The following is a 17134-nucleotide window of genomic DNA, read 5'->3' as shown; positions in this document are numbered from 1 at the left end:
ATCTGCAAAACCCCGAGTGTGAGTGTTGTGTGTGTATACACGCGTGGCATCCTCCTCTATCTCATAAACACAGGCGTGCGCAGGCACTCACGCACTCTGTGATCCATAAAAAGCTACCTGGACCCTGTTGATTGCCACAACATCACACATGGATTTTAAAACAAAGCCAGTGATTTCCAGCCAAGCTCTGCTCCAGACATACCTGCTTCCGGGTCCTGGTTGAAACGGCAGTACTTGAAGTTCTCAAGGGAAGGCAGGCACTGCTCGATGGGCACCCAAACGTACGTCTCAGGACACAGCAAGTCAGACGGTCTATACTGACCCTAAAGAGGAGTGAAGGAGAGAGGCACAGGCATTACTAACATAGTAACTTCCTAGTTACTAGGCTCCAGAATTCCAGGAAAGGTTTTAATCACAAATTTAAATGAAGTCAACCAGAAACAGCTTTACTGTAAATACTAAACGACCCTATTAGTAATTGCTTTCCCATCGCAAGAATGCACATTTGATTAAAAGCCTCTTTAAAAATAATGTGTCACCAGTTGGGATGCCTGTGCTGATTTAGAAGATTCAAGTTTCTACTTTCTTTTGGAAGAAATATTTAACATATGATTATTGCTGAGTTGATTGCTAAGAACACCCAGTTTCAAAATCAAGTTGTCTCTTAAATACTAGTTAATAACACAACACTGTAAAACGATTATAAATCAATAAAAAATGTTAAAAAAAATGCTAGTTAATAACAAAGTGAAATTTACTTTCATATATGAGAGCATTATCATTTATATATGAAATATACTTATTTTCCAAAGTGGAATTTCACTATTCTTAGTCACAATTTTTTAAATTGATCAACTCAGCTGATAATATTCATTCCATTCTAATGTTTTAAAAAGCACTGTCTTGCCAACATACGTCCATAAGCAATCTAGACTAATAAATGTAAATAACGAGAAATTTTTAAAACATTACAGAAATTTCAGGGAAACATCTGTGATACTAACCCTCTAATGTTTCTTCAAATACGCTATTTTAGAAAAAAATGATTTATATATTTATAATTCAGTCATGTACCCCAAATACAAAATGAAGACCATACAATAGATACTGAAGAAAAAAATGATTCACCTAAGGGCAATTTGGGAGACAATTAACAGAGGATAGTACAGATTATGTGAAATCATTTAGTATAAATTTTCAGAAATATCAAAGTTAATTAAAATTCCAAAGGTCTCTTCTATAAATTTTAAAATTCAAAATTCATCATAGAGGTTAAAATCTAAACAGTATTATTTCAATTTTTTAAAATACAATCCACAGTAAGAGACACATTTTACATTACAACCTACTAAACCCATACGCAGATGTAAAACTAGAAACAAACCTTTTACTATAGAATGCTTACTCATGTTATGTAATCCTTTATCTTCTATTCTACTCTTATTTCATTTTTTTAATGATGCTCTTGAACCACCAAAATTGGTTTCACAAACAGTAAATGGGTCACAAGCTGAGAGTTTGAAAAACACTATCTAGTGCAAAACCCATGACAAAGAACACTGCTGCTCGGGGACTTAGCTCTGTCACACAGCTCTGCATCAGAAAGGCGCCCTACAACCAGCCTGCCCCGTGTGAGCAACTAGATGGAGCATCACTCAGACATAAAATGAGCACTGTGCCCTCCCAGCATTAGAAGTCTAGAAGCTAGTGGAGAGACTGTACATAAAATGTGCGCAAACAAATTAATTCCTGCTTTTGAGAGGTTGGGAGAGAGCTCAAGGAGGATATGGAGTTTTAGTGGGGATTTAACAGATTAACTGGATAAATCAGGGGCAGGCTGAAAAGGAATGAAAACAATCCAGCTGAAGATTACAGCATAAACAAAGACGCAGAGTTGGGCCTAGTACAAGGTAACTCTAGGGAACAGGAAGCAGCATGGCATTGCCGAAATGAAAAGGTAAGTTGGCATCAGACTCTGTGGAGCCTCAAACCTCATGTTCTGGATTTTATTCCAGATGAAATGGGAATGCTCGTTGGTTGAGAGAAGGTGTGACCGTGTGAAGACCCGAACTCAGCTCTCTGACCTTTCTGCATTGTTCACGGCACTGCTGATGCCGCACTGCCCTAGAGCAGGAAAGGTCATCAGGAAAGGGCAGGTCCAGGTGGGCCACATACTCATCTAATATTAAAATTCCTAACACAGGATTATTTAGAAATGAATTAATAATTTACTTAAGAGGCGTAATAAAACCAGTTATTCCACTGATACCTACCTTATCAAAAGCAATGTCATTCTCTCCATTAATTCAGAAACTATTTTATGGAGAGAAAGGACAGTATGACATAGTGCTGTCCATATTAACAAATCTAAAACACTAAACGGCAGTCTAAAGCAGTCTAAATCTTTTTTTCTCCCCCTCTTTTTGGTTATAGACCATTTTGAAATTCTGATGGGGAACAAAAAGCTAAATATAAAAGCTAAAGAAATAAAACTTCCAGGGTTAAAAAAAAAAGGGAGTATATATATTTTCTTGACCTTGGAGTATACAAAAATTTCTTAGAACACAAAAGGCATTAACCATCAAAGAAAAAAACTGATCATTTGGACTTCATCAAAATTATATACTGTCCTCAAAAAATTATTGAGAAGATAAATAGGCAAGCGAAAGACAGGGGAAAATATTAACAAAACATTAGACAATGGATTTGTATCCAAAATATATAAAAAATTAAACAACTCAATAATAGGAACAATTCAACTTTTTAAAAAGGCAAAAGACTTAAAAATGTTTCCAAAATACAGGAATGCCTAAAAAACCCAGCATCAGATACCAGAAATGCAAATTAAATATCACTGAATACCCCTGGAATGGCTAAAATTTAAAAGACAGGAAAACAAATTCGGCAATGATTTGGACCATCTAGAACTTGAATACAGTTGGTTTAAAATGGTATAACCATTTGGGAAAAAAAGAAATATTCTTGCACATATGTCATTTGTGAATATGTCTAGGATACATTTCTTGAATTGGAATTGCTGGATATAAGGGTTATAAGTTTTTTTTTAACATTTTTATTGATTTATAATCATTTTACAATGTTGTGAGGGTTATAAGTTTCATAGCACAAAACTATTTTCCATAGAAGTCGTGCCACTTTATATTTCCATCAGCAATGTCATGTATGCAAGAGCTAATTTCCCCACATCTGTACTGACACGATATACTACTGACTTTCCATCTTTGCCAATCTGAGAAATGGCATTTCACTGTGATTGTAATGTACATTATATACCTTTCCATATGTTTAAAGGAACTTGCATTTCCTTTTCTTTAACGTTGGCCCATTGTACTGTTAGATTTATGGTCTTACTAATTGAAAAACTCTTTATATATTAAGGAAACTAACCCTGAATTTATAAAGTATGTTGGACTTCCCTAGTTTGTCTTTCGACTGCGTATGCCATGCTCTTTTGCTGTGTGGAAATCTGGTAAGTGGTCAAGTTCATCATTTTTTTAAAAAGGCATCTGGGTTGTGCAATATAACTAAAAAGGCCACTATCACTCAAAGATTATAAAAACATTTTCATGTTTTTTTCTAGCACTTCTATGGTTTCATGATTTTACATTTACATTTATGCTCCATCTGGAATTTATTCTGGTGTAAGGTAGAAAAAAGGATACAACCTAATTTCTTTCAGACGTTTACCAAATGGGCTTAACATCATTTTTAAAACAATTGTCACTTTCCCAACTGATTTAAAATGTCTTTTAGGTAACTTATTAAATTTCCAAATATATTTAGATCTCCTTCAGGACTCTGTATTTATTCCACTACATGTCTGTCTGTCTACTCATGTACCAGTGCCACATAGTTTCAATTAAAGCTTTATATTATATTTTAATATAATATCTGATAGGTCTAAGCCCTCTTATTGCTCTTCTAATCTACAGAATTTTCTGGTTCTTCTTGCTTAATTATTCCATGATTCTATATTCAGTACAAAAAGATTACCTATATGAATAAGGAAACAGTAATAAAAACGGAACAGTGTATCTTGTCTATTGTGAGAGCAGAACGTAAGAGAATTCCAAGAACGTCTACTAAAAAGAAAGTATGTCATCCTGAGTTAAAAAACCAAGAAAATCCCCCCAAGAAACCCCCAAATACACAAATGACACCATCTTCTGACTTAAGGTAGAACTGAATGCTGACTGGCTGAGACGCACAAGTCAAGGATTTGGGGGGAGGGAAGCATCGGCATTAACGAGTCTTTAAGATTGAAACAGGCATACTCCATGCAGATGTGCAGATTCACCAACAGCCAGCTGAGCCCAGTGCCTGGATTTAACAATGATGCTGACAACGAAAAATATTCAGTCAATGAACATTAAATGAATCCTTACTATAAGACAGGCGCTAGGTACTGGGAACAAAAAGATGAACAAATGTATGCCTCTGGATAATTCACAATCTACTGGGAATGACAGACTTGGACAAAAACAAAGTACACATAAGGATGTATTGAGTGTGATCATGTACAACTGTCTAAAGTTCCTAAATTTTCACAACGTTCTTTTAAGGCAATATTTGCTTATAACAATGGGTCAGATATTTTATTCTTAACTGTTTTGTTTTTTGTTGTGGGGGGAATTTTACTTACTTATTTGTTTGTTTGTTTGTTTTTAGAGGAGGTACTGGGAATCAAACCCAGGACCTTGTGCATGCTATGCATGGGCTCTACCACTTGAGCATGCTATGCATGGGCTCTACCACTTGAGCTATACCGTCCCCCTCTATTATTAACTCTTTAAATAATCAGGTTATCTCACTGAAAAACCATAAATGTACACATTTAAACTTTTGATCTGATCGTCTGAAATCCAATTTTTAGATTAGGTTAAAAACATTCTTTTTCTTCTAAGTACAGGCTTATTTCAGTGCTTCAAATATTGTCTCAAGCCATCAAAGAATGCAAAGAATCTTATGAAATAAACCACTTTGAAATGTTATGTTTTCTAAACTTAGCTAGTAGAGGGTTAAGCGACCAAAGTGCTTCTAGTTCAATTTAAAGTCGCCATCACTCAAATGAAAAGCGCAGGGGCTTGAAAGCTGCCCTGCCTTTCCAGCTAGTGTAAGAAAATGAGAAAAGTCTGTATTAAGAATGTAATTACTTAAGGATTTGGACATACTTTCCCGTGGTCAGAAGGAAAAATATTTAATCAACCTCTAAGCACACTCGTTCATATTGGAACAATGAGGTGAAAGCAGATTAGTCCTTTCCTAGGGTGCCGACTTTCTGTAAATAAGAAGAAATCTGGGTTACCACAGACTTCTTAAGTACTCAAAATTTTAAAAATGTAATTGGTCCGACAGGGCTTATCTTATAATTGTTTAGACATTCCTTCAATTTGATCTGCACCTTAGAAGATGAGCTCTAGATTCCACACACCCCCACCCCAGTCTCAAAAGAAAAAAGAAAACCCCAGTGAAATCTCACCAAGCAAGGGCACCTACTCCGAGAGGGGCAGCTACAGAGATGACGACGTAGTTCAAGACAAGACGCCTGGGAAGGGTCAAAACTACTGCTTAAAAAGCCTAAACACAGAGGAGGGAATGCGTGCTTTTCATTATTAATTAAACACGTCTGGTGAGGGATAACTACTCAATTCAAAGTCCTCAAAGAGAAGTAAGTTCAGCAAATTCTGTGATCGACAACTTCACCAGTGTTACAACTTCTGTAGCTGTTTACAAACTGGAATTGTTTTAGAATTGGAAAACAAAACAAAACAAAAAACAAACAAAATGCCTCTACATTTTGAGTTGTCACAGAGGAATGAACATTCTACTCAGAGTATAACTATACTATTCAATGACTTTATCTTCTTTAGAGAAAACCACTTAGATTGGCCATAAAACACCAATTATACCATACCTCCATCATGGGGGGAAAAAAGAAAAAAGTTAAATATGGTCTAATATTTCAATCTACTACACTAGGCTGTCACAGATTACAATTTGAAATGCCAAAGTTAAATCTAAAACACGAGGGGAAAAAATCCTAGCTCCTGCTCCATTTCTCTTAAAAAATAACTGCTTCTTCTGGAAGAGGAGATCATACAATTTTGGTTTTTGGTCAATGGAATGACCAGGCATTCTTTTCACTTCCATGCTTTAGACCATAATTTGAAGAATATTTTTATCATATTGATCTAATTTTCTACCCTATAAAAGATTTACAAAATAAATTTTACGTAGAATATCCTAGTTTAGAAAAATTTAACAGTCAGAATTTGACCAAAAAAATTACACTCATTTGACAGCCAAAGGTTAGACACATCTCACCATCACACCTTCCTGGAGAACAGTGGACACAGGTAGTTAAAGAGCATAGAAAAGGGGTGAGTATCTGGGAAAATTTGATTTCACAATCATTAACAATTTCAGCAAAGATATTTTGAAATAGATTAATATCCTTTACTTCTAATGAAAACAAAGCCAACAACAAGAGGAGACTTTCCCTCAGTTAAGGTATAACTAGTTAGAAATCTGAATTTTCAAAGGCAAAGGCTGTATTAACTGGACGGAGAACGAGCAAAAAACATGGTTCCAGCAAGCCTTAACAGTCAATTTTTTTACAGCATTTTTATTGACATGTAATTCATATACCATAAAACTCACCTTCCAAAGTGAACAGCTCAGTTTTTAGGGTATTTGTAAGGTTGTACAGTCACCAGCACTACCTAATTCCACAACATTTTCATCATCCCAAATGAAACTCTGTACCCATTGGCAGTTGTTCCCCATCCCCTCTCCCCACAGGCCCCTGGCAACCACTAAACCTACTGACAATTCACTTTACAACAGAGGATTTGTCTGCATGCCCATCCTTCCTATCCGAGGCAGCGAACAAGCCACAACACAGCGCAGGGAGCCCTCCATGATGCGGCATTCCTTACCTTTCTGGTCTGTTTTCTACCACTTTCCTCCTCCTCCATCACACCACCCTGGCCACGCAGGCTTCCATGCTATCCCTGGAACACTTCAGGCCTGCTCCCACCTCAGGGCTTCTCACTGACTGTTCTGTCTTCTGGTCTTACGGATATTCCCATGACCAACTCCCATCATCCGCTTTTAAGTTTTTGCTCAATTGCCACCTTCTCAATAAAGCCCACCTACCCTCCCAGCTGTTTTTCTTCCACAGGGCTTTTAACATCCTTGTTAACTTACTTCTTTATTACAGCTGTAGGAAACTCCGAGAAACAATGTCGGGTCAGAGATTTAGTCTAATTTGTTCACTGATGTATCCCAAAACCTGCTCCAGGTTACAGCTGGATGAAGCAATGACTCCAGTATACCCCGTCCATCCCTTTTCTCCTTCCTTCTCTAAACACAGTGGATGTTACTTTAATACGTTCTGGTTTGGCACATTAACATGACACAGAAGAACCAATCAATATTTGCTGAATTTGTATGTTTTCACTGTATAAGACTAGTTTAGTTCTCAACCTTTGGGAAAACAATAGAAGTGTGAGAACATTATCATGGCAGAGTCTATAAAAGTTCCTGAAATTAAAAAGCGGTTCCATACTCAAGAAGGTTAGAAACTACTGGTTCAAGTCAATTTAGTGTTTTCCCCAAAACTTGAAAATATTTTTCCTTAGTTCACTGGCATACACTTTCCTTTAAAGAAAAGCATAGCTTTTCATGTTAAGTTTCACTTTAAGAAAAGAAGGGGGAAATGTGACTCGAGAAAAGGCATCTTCATCTGTCCAGAGTGGAGTAGTGTCACTTTGGTTGGTAATGACGATACCAGTAATAATGAGCTCTTCCTGTGATTGTTAAGAACATAACCCTCGTAACGCTTCTGCATATCATCTGGGTTAATTTTTTTTAATCTGGGTTATATCTTATAATGACTTTCTATACCTAAATTTTAAAATAGTCAACAATTCTTTAAAGCATTTTCAGATAAATTCCAAAACGCTTAAAAATCACAACAGTTTAACACGCACGGAGACTCTACCCAGCATGGAGGAGGACAAGGTGAACCGAGCCGGGGAAGGGGAGGCAGCCAGCGGTAAACACAGGGTGAGGGCACGAGTGCGTGGGAAGCACCGAGAAGCTGAGCACAAGCTCAGCTCTGGCCACGACTCCGAGAAGAACAACAAGGACCGCAAACAAGCTGCTAGGGGACACAAAGGTAAAACACTCGCTTTCTCTGGAGATTTCTCAGAAGAGGTCCCCTCTACAGTGTCATAAAATCTGAGTAGCACCATGTTTGGGGGAAAAAGGTAGGCACTTACCAACAGCAAATGGAGGGAGATCCAAGACCTACACAGACCATGTCTCCCCTCTGAGTTCCTAAATACACGTCTGTCGAAACTCCACCCAATGAGAAATGAAATGAAAAACAACTGTTTCATCTCTACAGACAGTATGTGGTCCTGTGTCTGGTGCGGGGAAGCTTCAAAAATCAATGTATTATTTGCTTTTACTTTCAAAATGTTAACATTAGGTTAGTCATAAAGAGTAACTCCATCTTCTCCCAAACAATGCCAATTTCCATAAACTCAAATTTATTACCAGTAGGTATCTTTCTTCTTCATACAGAATGATGTGCTCAAAGCAACTTTCAAATTCATGAATGGATCCTACTGTAACCTGGTATTATCTAGAGAAATAATATGAAACACATGGTTTTAAAATTGCATTCTGGTTCCTTTTATCTCTTTTTATTGTCTTAGATTCTTATAGAAGTACTTTTTACAACTGAATGTACAACTGATTGAAAGTAAGAGAAACACTCATCATTCACATTATAATGGAAAAATTCCCTGTAACAATCCTGAAGAAAGCAATAAAATTACTAAACACCATTTTTAAAACAAATTCACGTTAACATGTCCATTCTTTGATTACAGTAATCCAGAAATACATGATTTTAATTTCTAAAGGGCTTTAACATCTTTTAAAAATCTTTTTTTTTTCCTTTGTAAAGACACATGTGAACCCCTATGCATTCAGGACTACACATACAACATATAAAAATCCTCTCTGAATATTACATATTTCTTTGTATAAGTTTAAAAAACATGTAAATGAGAAGTTATTTCTTTAATTAAAGTTAAAGAATTTGAGGCTGTTCTTTTTCTTAGGGAAAAAATCAGAATAGTAAAGAAACGCTTTCATATGACATTCACCCAAGTTAGCATTCTTGGCTTTTAATTGGAAACATCTGGGGATGGGCTTGGCCGATTGCAATAAAATTGAAGTTACCAATTCACACCCTGCCATTTTGAGGGTATTTTGTTTTTACAGTTTTCAAATTAAAACCAAACGGACTTTCCTTTGAACTCCGGTCCTGAAGCAAAGATCTTTATGAGATTTCACTCTCAAGAATACTTTATAAATATTTTGAAAAATAGGAAGGATTTCATGAGTACTTGAGGATAACACCAGCAGAATTTGTTTTGAAAGTTCAAGTTAAATTAAAATGTAAGAACACTAGAAAGGCAATATTATTTAAACACACACACACACACACACACACACACACACACACACACACACACACACAGTGAACACCAGTAGCACTGAACAAAACAGAAAGATTAACTAGACATTTAAGTCTTTTATCAGGTAAAGTTGTTATCAGTATCCCATTTTTCCACAATAAACCTATTGATTTTACTAAAACCAATTGCTTAAAGAGAGGCTCTAATGCTACATAAACAAAAACAGCTCAAAATAATCCATTAGAGTGGGTTGTACCTCCAGAGAAAGTGAGTAAGAATAGGGCTTATTAAATCCAGTCTTTTCCCTGAAAGACAACACCAATGGAATCCCATCCACAAAGTACTACAGCAGACCCCTTGCTCCCTGATTTCATTACATAAACAGAGATTGACTTTATCAGTCCCCAGGAGAGTGCTTGAGAAGTAACTCTAGCTGCCCTGTTTTCAGAAACTGTGTTTGGATTGTGCCACGCTCAGTTGGCGAGGTGAGCTGAGACCAGTGAAGACAAAGGGCCTAAACATCTGAATCCATTTGTGTTCCCCAAATTCTGAAAGCCAACAGATGTACTCCATGTGCTCCAAGGCTAAGCTTTGAAAATTTAAAAATACATATTTTTTCCACTGACAAACAGAAAGTGATGGTATTCTGTGTTTCTTTAATTAAAATCCAAGGGTTCGCAAAGGCTCCAGGACTTACTTTAAATCTTCCTTAAGACTGGGCTATTTATTTTACTATAAGCAAATAATAGAGAATAAAGATTCTAATTCAGTTTTAATCACAATCTTTGCTTTTATTTTGGAAACCCTGGGTTAATCTTTTTTCTTCTAGAAAATACAAAGAAAGCTTGTGAAGAAAAGATTCAGGGAGTCAACTTACAGCCCAAATTTAATTTCAAACTGAAGGGTCATAAGTTGAAAAGGATGAAGGGGAAAAAAAAAAAAAAGAAATAGAATGAAAGATGAAGACAAAGACAGTAATGCAGGAAAAAATAAAAAAGTAAAATTCAAAGCTTCTTTAATTCCTGTTAAAGATTAAATATTCGTATGGATATTCACATTTATGTGTTTGTATGAATGTGTATATTAAATTTGGCCTTCACCACATTGGTAAGAAGAATCAATCCACGTGTTTGCTTTTTTAGACTATTGCTTGGAGAATAGCACTTAGAATCACAGGTTCTGCCAGTACCACAAATGAAGTCATCCTTACCTAGACAACAGTGAGAAGGGCTGATTCCAAGTTCTTCCTCTTGAATCCAACCTCCTACTTCAACAGGGAGAAATGACTGTAAATTCTCTATTGAAAACCCTTTACTGACTCTCCCCTCAGTAAAGTAGGACAACCCTTTTTAAAGCAAAAAAAATTTTATAGACCTTTATAAGATAGTATAATTTTAGTTACAGATGATGAAAAATTACACAAGATAAAAACCCACTACAAATTCATTAATGCTTTTTAATTTTTTTTAATTTAATTAATTTTTTTTGTTAGGGGAGAGTGAGAACGCAGTCCCCCACTACCACAAATTATACAGTTGAGTTTCCCACATTTGGGGAAATCACAGAGGTCAGCACATCCCAAGCTCAATGGATGAGACTCGCCCTGGGAAATCAACCTTTGTGATCACAGTATCTCCCCTGCCAGGTAAGTATCACTAATGCTTTTAATGAGTTTGGATTTTACTAATCACAAGAGAATCTATACATGTTTGTAGAATAACAGTACCGTACTCACATGTTTATTAGTCTGTGTGCACACTCTGCGTATGGATTCACAAACTTCCTATGAACGCTCCACAGTTTAGAGGTACCAAGTATCGGGAGCATAAGGCACGAGGTCTGCTTTCAGACTACTCTCGCACCCCCTAGCACACTCACCGGGGCACGCACATCTAGGCACAGGCTCTTTTGCCTGGGGTGCTTCCCATTTGGTCTTAACGCCTACTATACTTTTGAAATCAAACCTAAATGCTGCCTACTCTTTCTTTACCAAGCTCTCCTTGGACTCTGCTTCACCACCAACTGAGCTCTCACTCCTGCAGTCAACAGTAATTATGAAATGCCTACCACGTCGGGCTGCCTGCTAAGGTCTGGGGCATGCCACAGAGAACAGTAACACTGCCAGTTTCAGCTCTCAGGGACCTTCTGGTCTAGAAGGGGAAACAATTTGAAGGAAATAATCATACAGAAACATATTACTACAAAGCATGGCAGATACTATGAAGAAAAAGCACACTACATAGTACAAGAAGGAAATCTAATTTAGATCAGGAGGGTCAGAGTTGGCATCTTTTGGGGATATCTGGGCTTCTGCAGAAATCTATCCACAACTTTGTACAATCTGCTGGAGTCATCTGTTCACAGGCTGCGCTTCTTCTGCACCAACCTCCTCTCCTCGCCCCACAATCCCAACTTGGCCTTTTGTAAGAGCTGGGAGGACATCACTTCTTTGCATTTCCTGTGTCTCTGTAGTGCTCCTTCTAAGGACTGAGTTCTCAAAAGATACTTATTGAATATTTATTGAATTAAACTGTCAAATCATATTCCCTAAAAATAGAGAATCAGATCATTTTAAAACTAGAAGGGCCTTAGACCTCCCTAGTTAATATCCAGTTTCATCTTCACATTTAAAAGGCTGGGAAGCAATTAAAAGTTGCTAATTGGCCTTAGCAACTTAAGGCCAATTACTGATAAAACCAAAATCAGAAGCTCAGTCTCAATATTCTTTTTCTGTTAAAATTCCCAAGCTAAAACCAGACATAAGTATGAATACCTAAAGTGTGTCAGCAACATCCAATGTTCCTGTTTACAAAAATTTGTCTAATTAAAATTATTTAGGATGTGGACCCTCTAGAAATATATTACTGGCTTTAATTTTCAACATTCTTTTTTAAGTTGATATGCCCTGAGTCAAACAAATGCTAAAAACATTTCATGACAAATCCATAGCTTTAATAAAGTCAGTAAGCTGTCTCTGATTGATCGTGTCTCTAACTAGAGCTATTATTTTTTTTCCAGTAAACATTTTTCAATGCCTAAAACCCTTAATCGTAAAAGTCTGTTTAATTACACCCTTGAGGCAAATAAGAAGTTAGCCATAACCTCATATTTATCCCAGGGGTGTGATCTTTGGTAATCATTCCTTTTTTTCTGCCTGATGGAAAATTCATCACAAATGACTTAAATGCTTCAAGTTTAAGGATAACCTTTTTCCCCTCAACAGTGTAGCAGTAGGAGTCCTGGTAGAATTTACATCCTATCCCCTTGGATGTCATCAGTATTCAGTGTCTCTGCAAGGAAGGGCTTGGTAGAAGGTTAATGTAACAGCTTTGTGCAGTGCAGGCTGCAAAGATGCCTAATACATTATTTCCTTCCTTTCTAAAGGATCAGTTATGTAATTATGAAGACTACACTATTTAAACAGTTATTCACAGGGTAAGCAAATCAAGTCCACTCACAGAATTTCAGGTAAATTACTGAGACAAATTTATTATGTCACAAACACCAAATAATCTTGGATGACAACCTGAGAAATCTTCCTTTTTCATTCCTTCTAAGATATTCAGGCTAAAATATCATATTGGTCCAAACCCAATTAACCAAATTATTAGAATGGAATTTAGAGTTACAAAGATCCTAAGGATCATAGTAACATTAGTGTCCCTGTAATGTTTTAATCTTATCCATTTTTTAGCCCATTAAAAAAACCGCATATGCACCAAACACACAAGAAAAATCTTCATGATGTGAGGATTTTTAATATTTTTGTATGGTTTGAAAGTGTTATTTAGAACTTATTTTAAAAATACACATATCTTGAAATTTAAAATATAGGAAAGGAAGTTTACAATGGCTACATCATTAAAATAAAGTTCTATAGTGGTATTTATCTTTGCTTTACACAAAAAAGTATATTATCCTAAAAATTTAAGCAACCAATCATCACCTTTCTATCCAATAACAGTTTGGAGAAATCAAAACAGCATAATTATCCTGTCAGTTTATTACATCAAACTCTCTTGAACTTGTATAAATAAAATTGAAGCTGAAATCTACAACTTCCAGATGTTGGAAAGTCTAATCTTGAGAAGTTACTGTTATGCAGAGCCTAAAACTATGGCATCTATATGATTCTGAACCTAAAATTGTGGATCCCTGAGGATGTTTGGAAGTGATGGATCTACAGGCCACCTGCAGGCCTGTGGTGATGTAGCATCTGCGTGATACACTGCAGGACACAGCACCAACTCCAGCAATGACTCAGACCCATGAGCTCACAGGTCTAAAGATACTTCACCTGTTTCAACCCACTGCAGTTATCCTCTGTGATGTTCAAATTGTCCATATTCTGCCCAGTGGGAGTCAATTTAAGCTGGCTCCAGAGAGCTTCCGACACAACCCTGGTTATTTATGATAGCTTCTATGCTTCCTAACTTTATCTTCATGTAGACTGTTTATTAAAGAAAATTTAAGTACCCTCAAACTTTACTACGTGTTTTAAAGCAATGGATTTGAAAATCTATTAATAAATTAAGCCTTCACCCAGTTATCAAACTTTATAGTCTTGGGGAACAGTATAATCTATGAGAATCTGAGTCTGCTTCCTGTAGTAACAGCGTGAAGCACTTACAAGATGACTATTAAGAATCACACAAGACAGAATTAAACGTAAATTTCCAAAGCACTTTTAAAAAATATGAAGCCTTAACTGAAGGGCATGTAAAAAAAAAATCTAAAAACTAGAATAAATCAAATGCATTGGGAGAAAAAAGGAAATTAATTATAATTTCAAATCACATTTGAATAAAATAACTAGGTAAACAAATGTTTTTCTTTCTATAGTTTGAAGTCACTCATTTTTAGTAAAGATTATGTCTACCTATAATTAAATAACTAATTTTGGTATTATAAGGCATGGTGATTATCCCCATTTTACAGATAAAGATATGGAAGCTTAGAAAGTCTGTACAAATAATAAGGCATGAAACCAAGACCTGGACTCAGTGATTTCATCTTTGGGAACTTGATCTTAACTCTGCTTTCTCCTGATAAGGTGGTAATTAATATTTAAATTATATGAGGAAATATATTTATAGCCCAACTTTCAACAGCATTTCATTAAAGGAATGCATAAATATTTAAATTTTAAATGTCTGCAAACAACTGGAATTATGAAATATGTTTTTAAAGCCCTATGCCCAGAAGAAGTTGTGAAAAAGAAAAAGATTCTACCATTGTGTAAAAGACTGTGGGAACAGCTGTACACAGTCTCAAAGTATAGACTCACAGATTACTTACTAATGGCAAAGGAAAAAAAGCAGCTCTACAGTGGAGAAACCTGGTAGATTCCACATGAATTAATAAGTGAGCAAATTTATCACTGCCTACAATGGGACAAACTGACTTCAGGGGACTCCAGATGTGATGTCTGGAGATTGACACAGCATCACCGAGGTAATATTCTAACCAAGAAGGTTTTGTCTGAACAAAATTATGAAGAGGAGGACTGCAGCTAAGATGGGAGAGTAAAAAGGCCCTGAACTCACCTTGTCTTCCAAGCACACCAAAATCACAACTATCTGCAGAATAACCATCAATGAAAAAGCCTGGAACCTATCAACAAAGGTCTTCCACAGGTAAAGACACAAAGGAAGAACCACAATGAGATAGGCAGGAGGGGCAGACTCGCAATAAAATCAAATCTCATACCCACCCCTACCCCCCCCGGGGGGGGGGGCGACCCACAGACACGAGAAAAATTGTATCGCTGAGGTTCTCCCACAGAAGCAAGAGTTCTGGGCCCCACGTCAGGCTCCCTAGCCTGGGGTCCGCACCAGGAAACTGACCCCCAGAGCATCTGGCTTTGAAGGCCAGCAGGGCTTTATTGCAGGAGCCCCACAGAACTAGGGGAAACAGAGAATTCACTCTTAACGGTACACATAAAGTATCACACGCACCATGACACAGGGCAAAAGCAGTAATGTGACAGAAGCCTGGGCTGGGCCTCCTGCTGGTCTTGGAGAGACTCCTGGAGAGGTGGGAGGCAACTGCGGCTCACCCTGCGGACACAGACACTGGGGGAGGACACAATGGGGAACATTTGGCCACATGAAAATCACTCCTGCAGTGGCTAGCATATTGGACCATTAGCTCCAAGCCCTGGCCCCAGCCAACAGCCTGCAGAGAACAGTGCTGGGACGCCTCAGGCCAACAACCAACTGGGTGGGGACAAGAGCCCCACAAATCTGCAGACAGGCCGCTTAAAGACTAAGGTGCCCACAGCCACCTCTGGGCTCACCCCTAGGCACAGTCCAGCCCACCAGAGGGCCAAGACCCAGCTCTACGCACGACTGGACAGGCACCGGCCCCTCCCACCAGGAAGCTAGACCAGACCTCCAGACCAGCCTTACACACCAGGGGACAGACACCAGGAGCAAGAAAACTATGATCCCACAATGCAGGCCAGACTCCATCCTGGGACCAGCTGGGCCCTGGCCTGGCCCGGCCCACTAGCAGGTAATCTGTGGGATACCCCAGACCCATACCCAACTGTGTCAGGAACCAACTCCCCCTCAATGATCTGAAACGCACTCTGGAATCCCTGGGCCCTGTAACCAGACTTCAGGAAACAGCTCTGCCTGCCAGTAGACCAGCACTAACCCCAGGATCTGGCTTCACCAGCCCGTGGGTGGGCAACAGCCCCAGAGTCTTTGGGACCCTGACTCTGCCCATTAGTGAGGCAGCAGTAGCCTCAGGGGCCCCCTAGGATTCCACAACCAGTCACATGCGACCAGGCCCCGCTAAACATCAGCCAGCAGCATCTGCCTGAGGCAGGGCCTGGCAACCAACAAGACTAGGGACCTACCAGACCATCCACGTAATTAACCCATTACAACAGAAGCACCCACGTAGCCCCAGAGCATATAGCTTGGGTGACGACAGGAGAGTGCACTGCTGGGATGCTCAGCATGCCTCCTACAGATGATCACTTTGCCAAGGTCAAGAAACACAACTCACCTACCACATGTATAAAATTACAAATAGCAACTTAGATAAAATGAGGTGGCAAAGGAGTAAGTTTCAGACAAAAGAACAAGATAAAGCCCCTGAAGAAGAACTAAGTAAAGTGGAGACAGGCAATCTACCCAAGAAAGAGTTCAGAGTAATAATCGTAAAGATGGTCAAAGAGCTTGCGAGAAGAATGGATACACCGAGCAAGAAGTTAGAAGTTTTTAATAGAGTTAGAAAATACAAAGAACAACCACACAGAAATGAAGAATACAATAACTGAAAAATATACTAAGGAAACAATAGAAGACTAAATGCTTCAGAAGAACAGATGAGTGAGCTGGAAGACGAGTGTAGTGGAAATCACTGCCACCTAACAGAAAAAAGAATGAAAAGAAATGAAGACAGTTTAAGAGACCTCTGGGACAACATAAAGCACATTAACATTTGCATTACAGGGGTCCCAGAAAGAGAAGAGAGAGATAAAGAGCCCGAGAAAATATCTGAAGAGATTAACAGCTGAAAAACTTCCCTAACCTGGAAAGGAAAGTAGTCACTCAAGTCCAGGAAGTGGAGAGTCCCATACAAAATCGATACAAAAAAGAACA

The 17134-nt window shown here is 38.0% G+C and overlaps 1 protein-coding gene and 1 non-coding gene across 10 annotated transcripts in view; both read right to left on the bottom strand.

The window, feature by feature from the left end:
* Positions 1-17134, bottom strand: part of ATE1 (arginyltransferase 1) — a 171886-nt gene that overhangs the window by 47565 nt on the left and 107187 nt on the right. For all 9 annotated transcript variants that reach the window (XM_032490746.1, XM_032490743.1, XM_032490740.1 and 6 more), the window contains one exon: positions 203-323. In XM_032490746.1, the coding sequence (XP_032346637.1) occupies positions 203-323 (121 nt within the window). The remainder of the gene's footprint in view (positions 1-202; positions 324-17134) is intronic.
* LOC116667421 lies at positions 11008-11171 on the bottom strand. The gene has a single exon (XR_004324299.1). It is a non-coding gene; the product is annotated as a U1 spliceosomal RNA (small nuclear RNA).

The sequence above is a fragment of the Camelus ferus genome, chromosome 11 (assembly GCF_009834535.1).
Source record: "Camelus ferus isolate YT-003-E chromosome 11, BCGSAC_Cfer_1.0, whole genome shotgun sequence".
Lineage (NCBI taxonomy): Eukaryota > Metazoa > Chordata > Mammalia > Artiodactyla > Camelidae > Camelus > Camelus ferus.
This window is presented reverse-complemented; position numbering and strand designations above follow the sequence as displayed.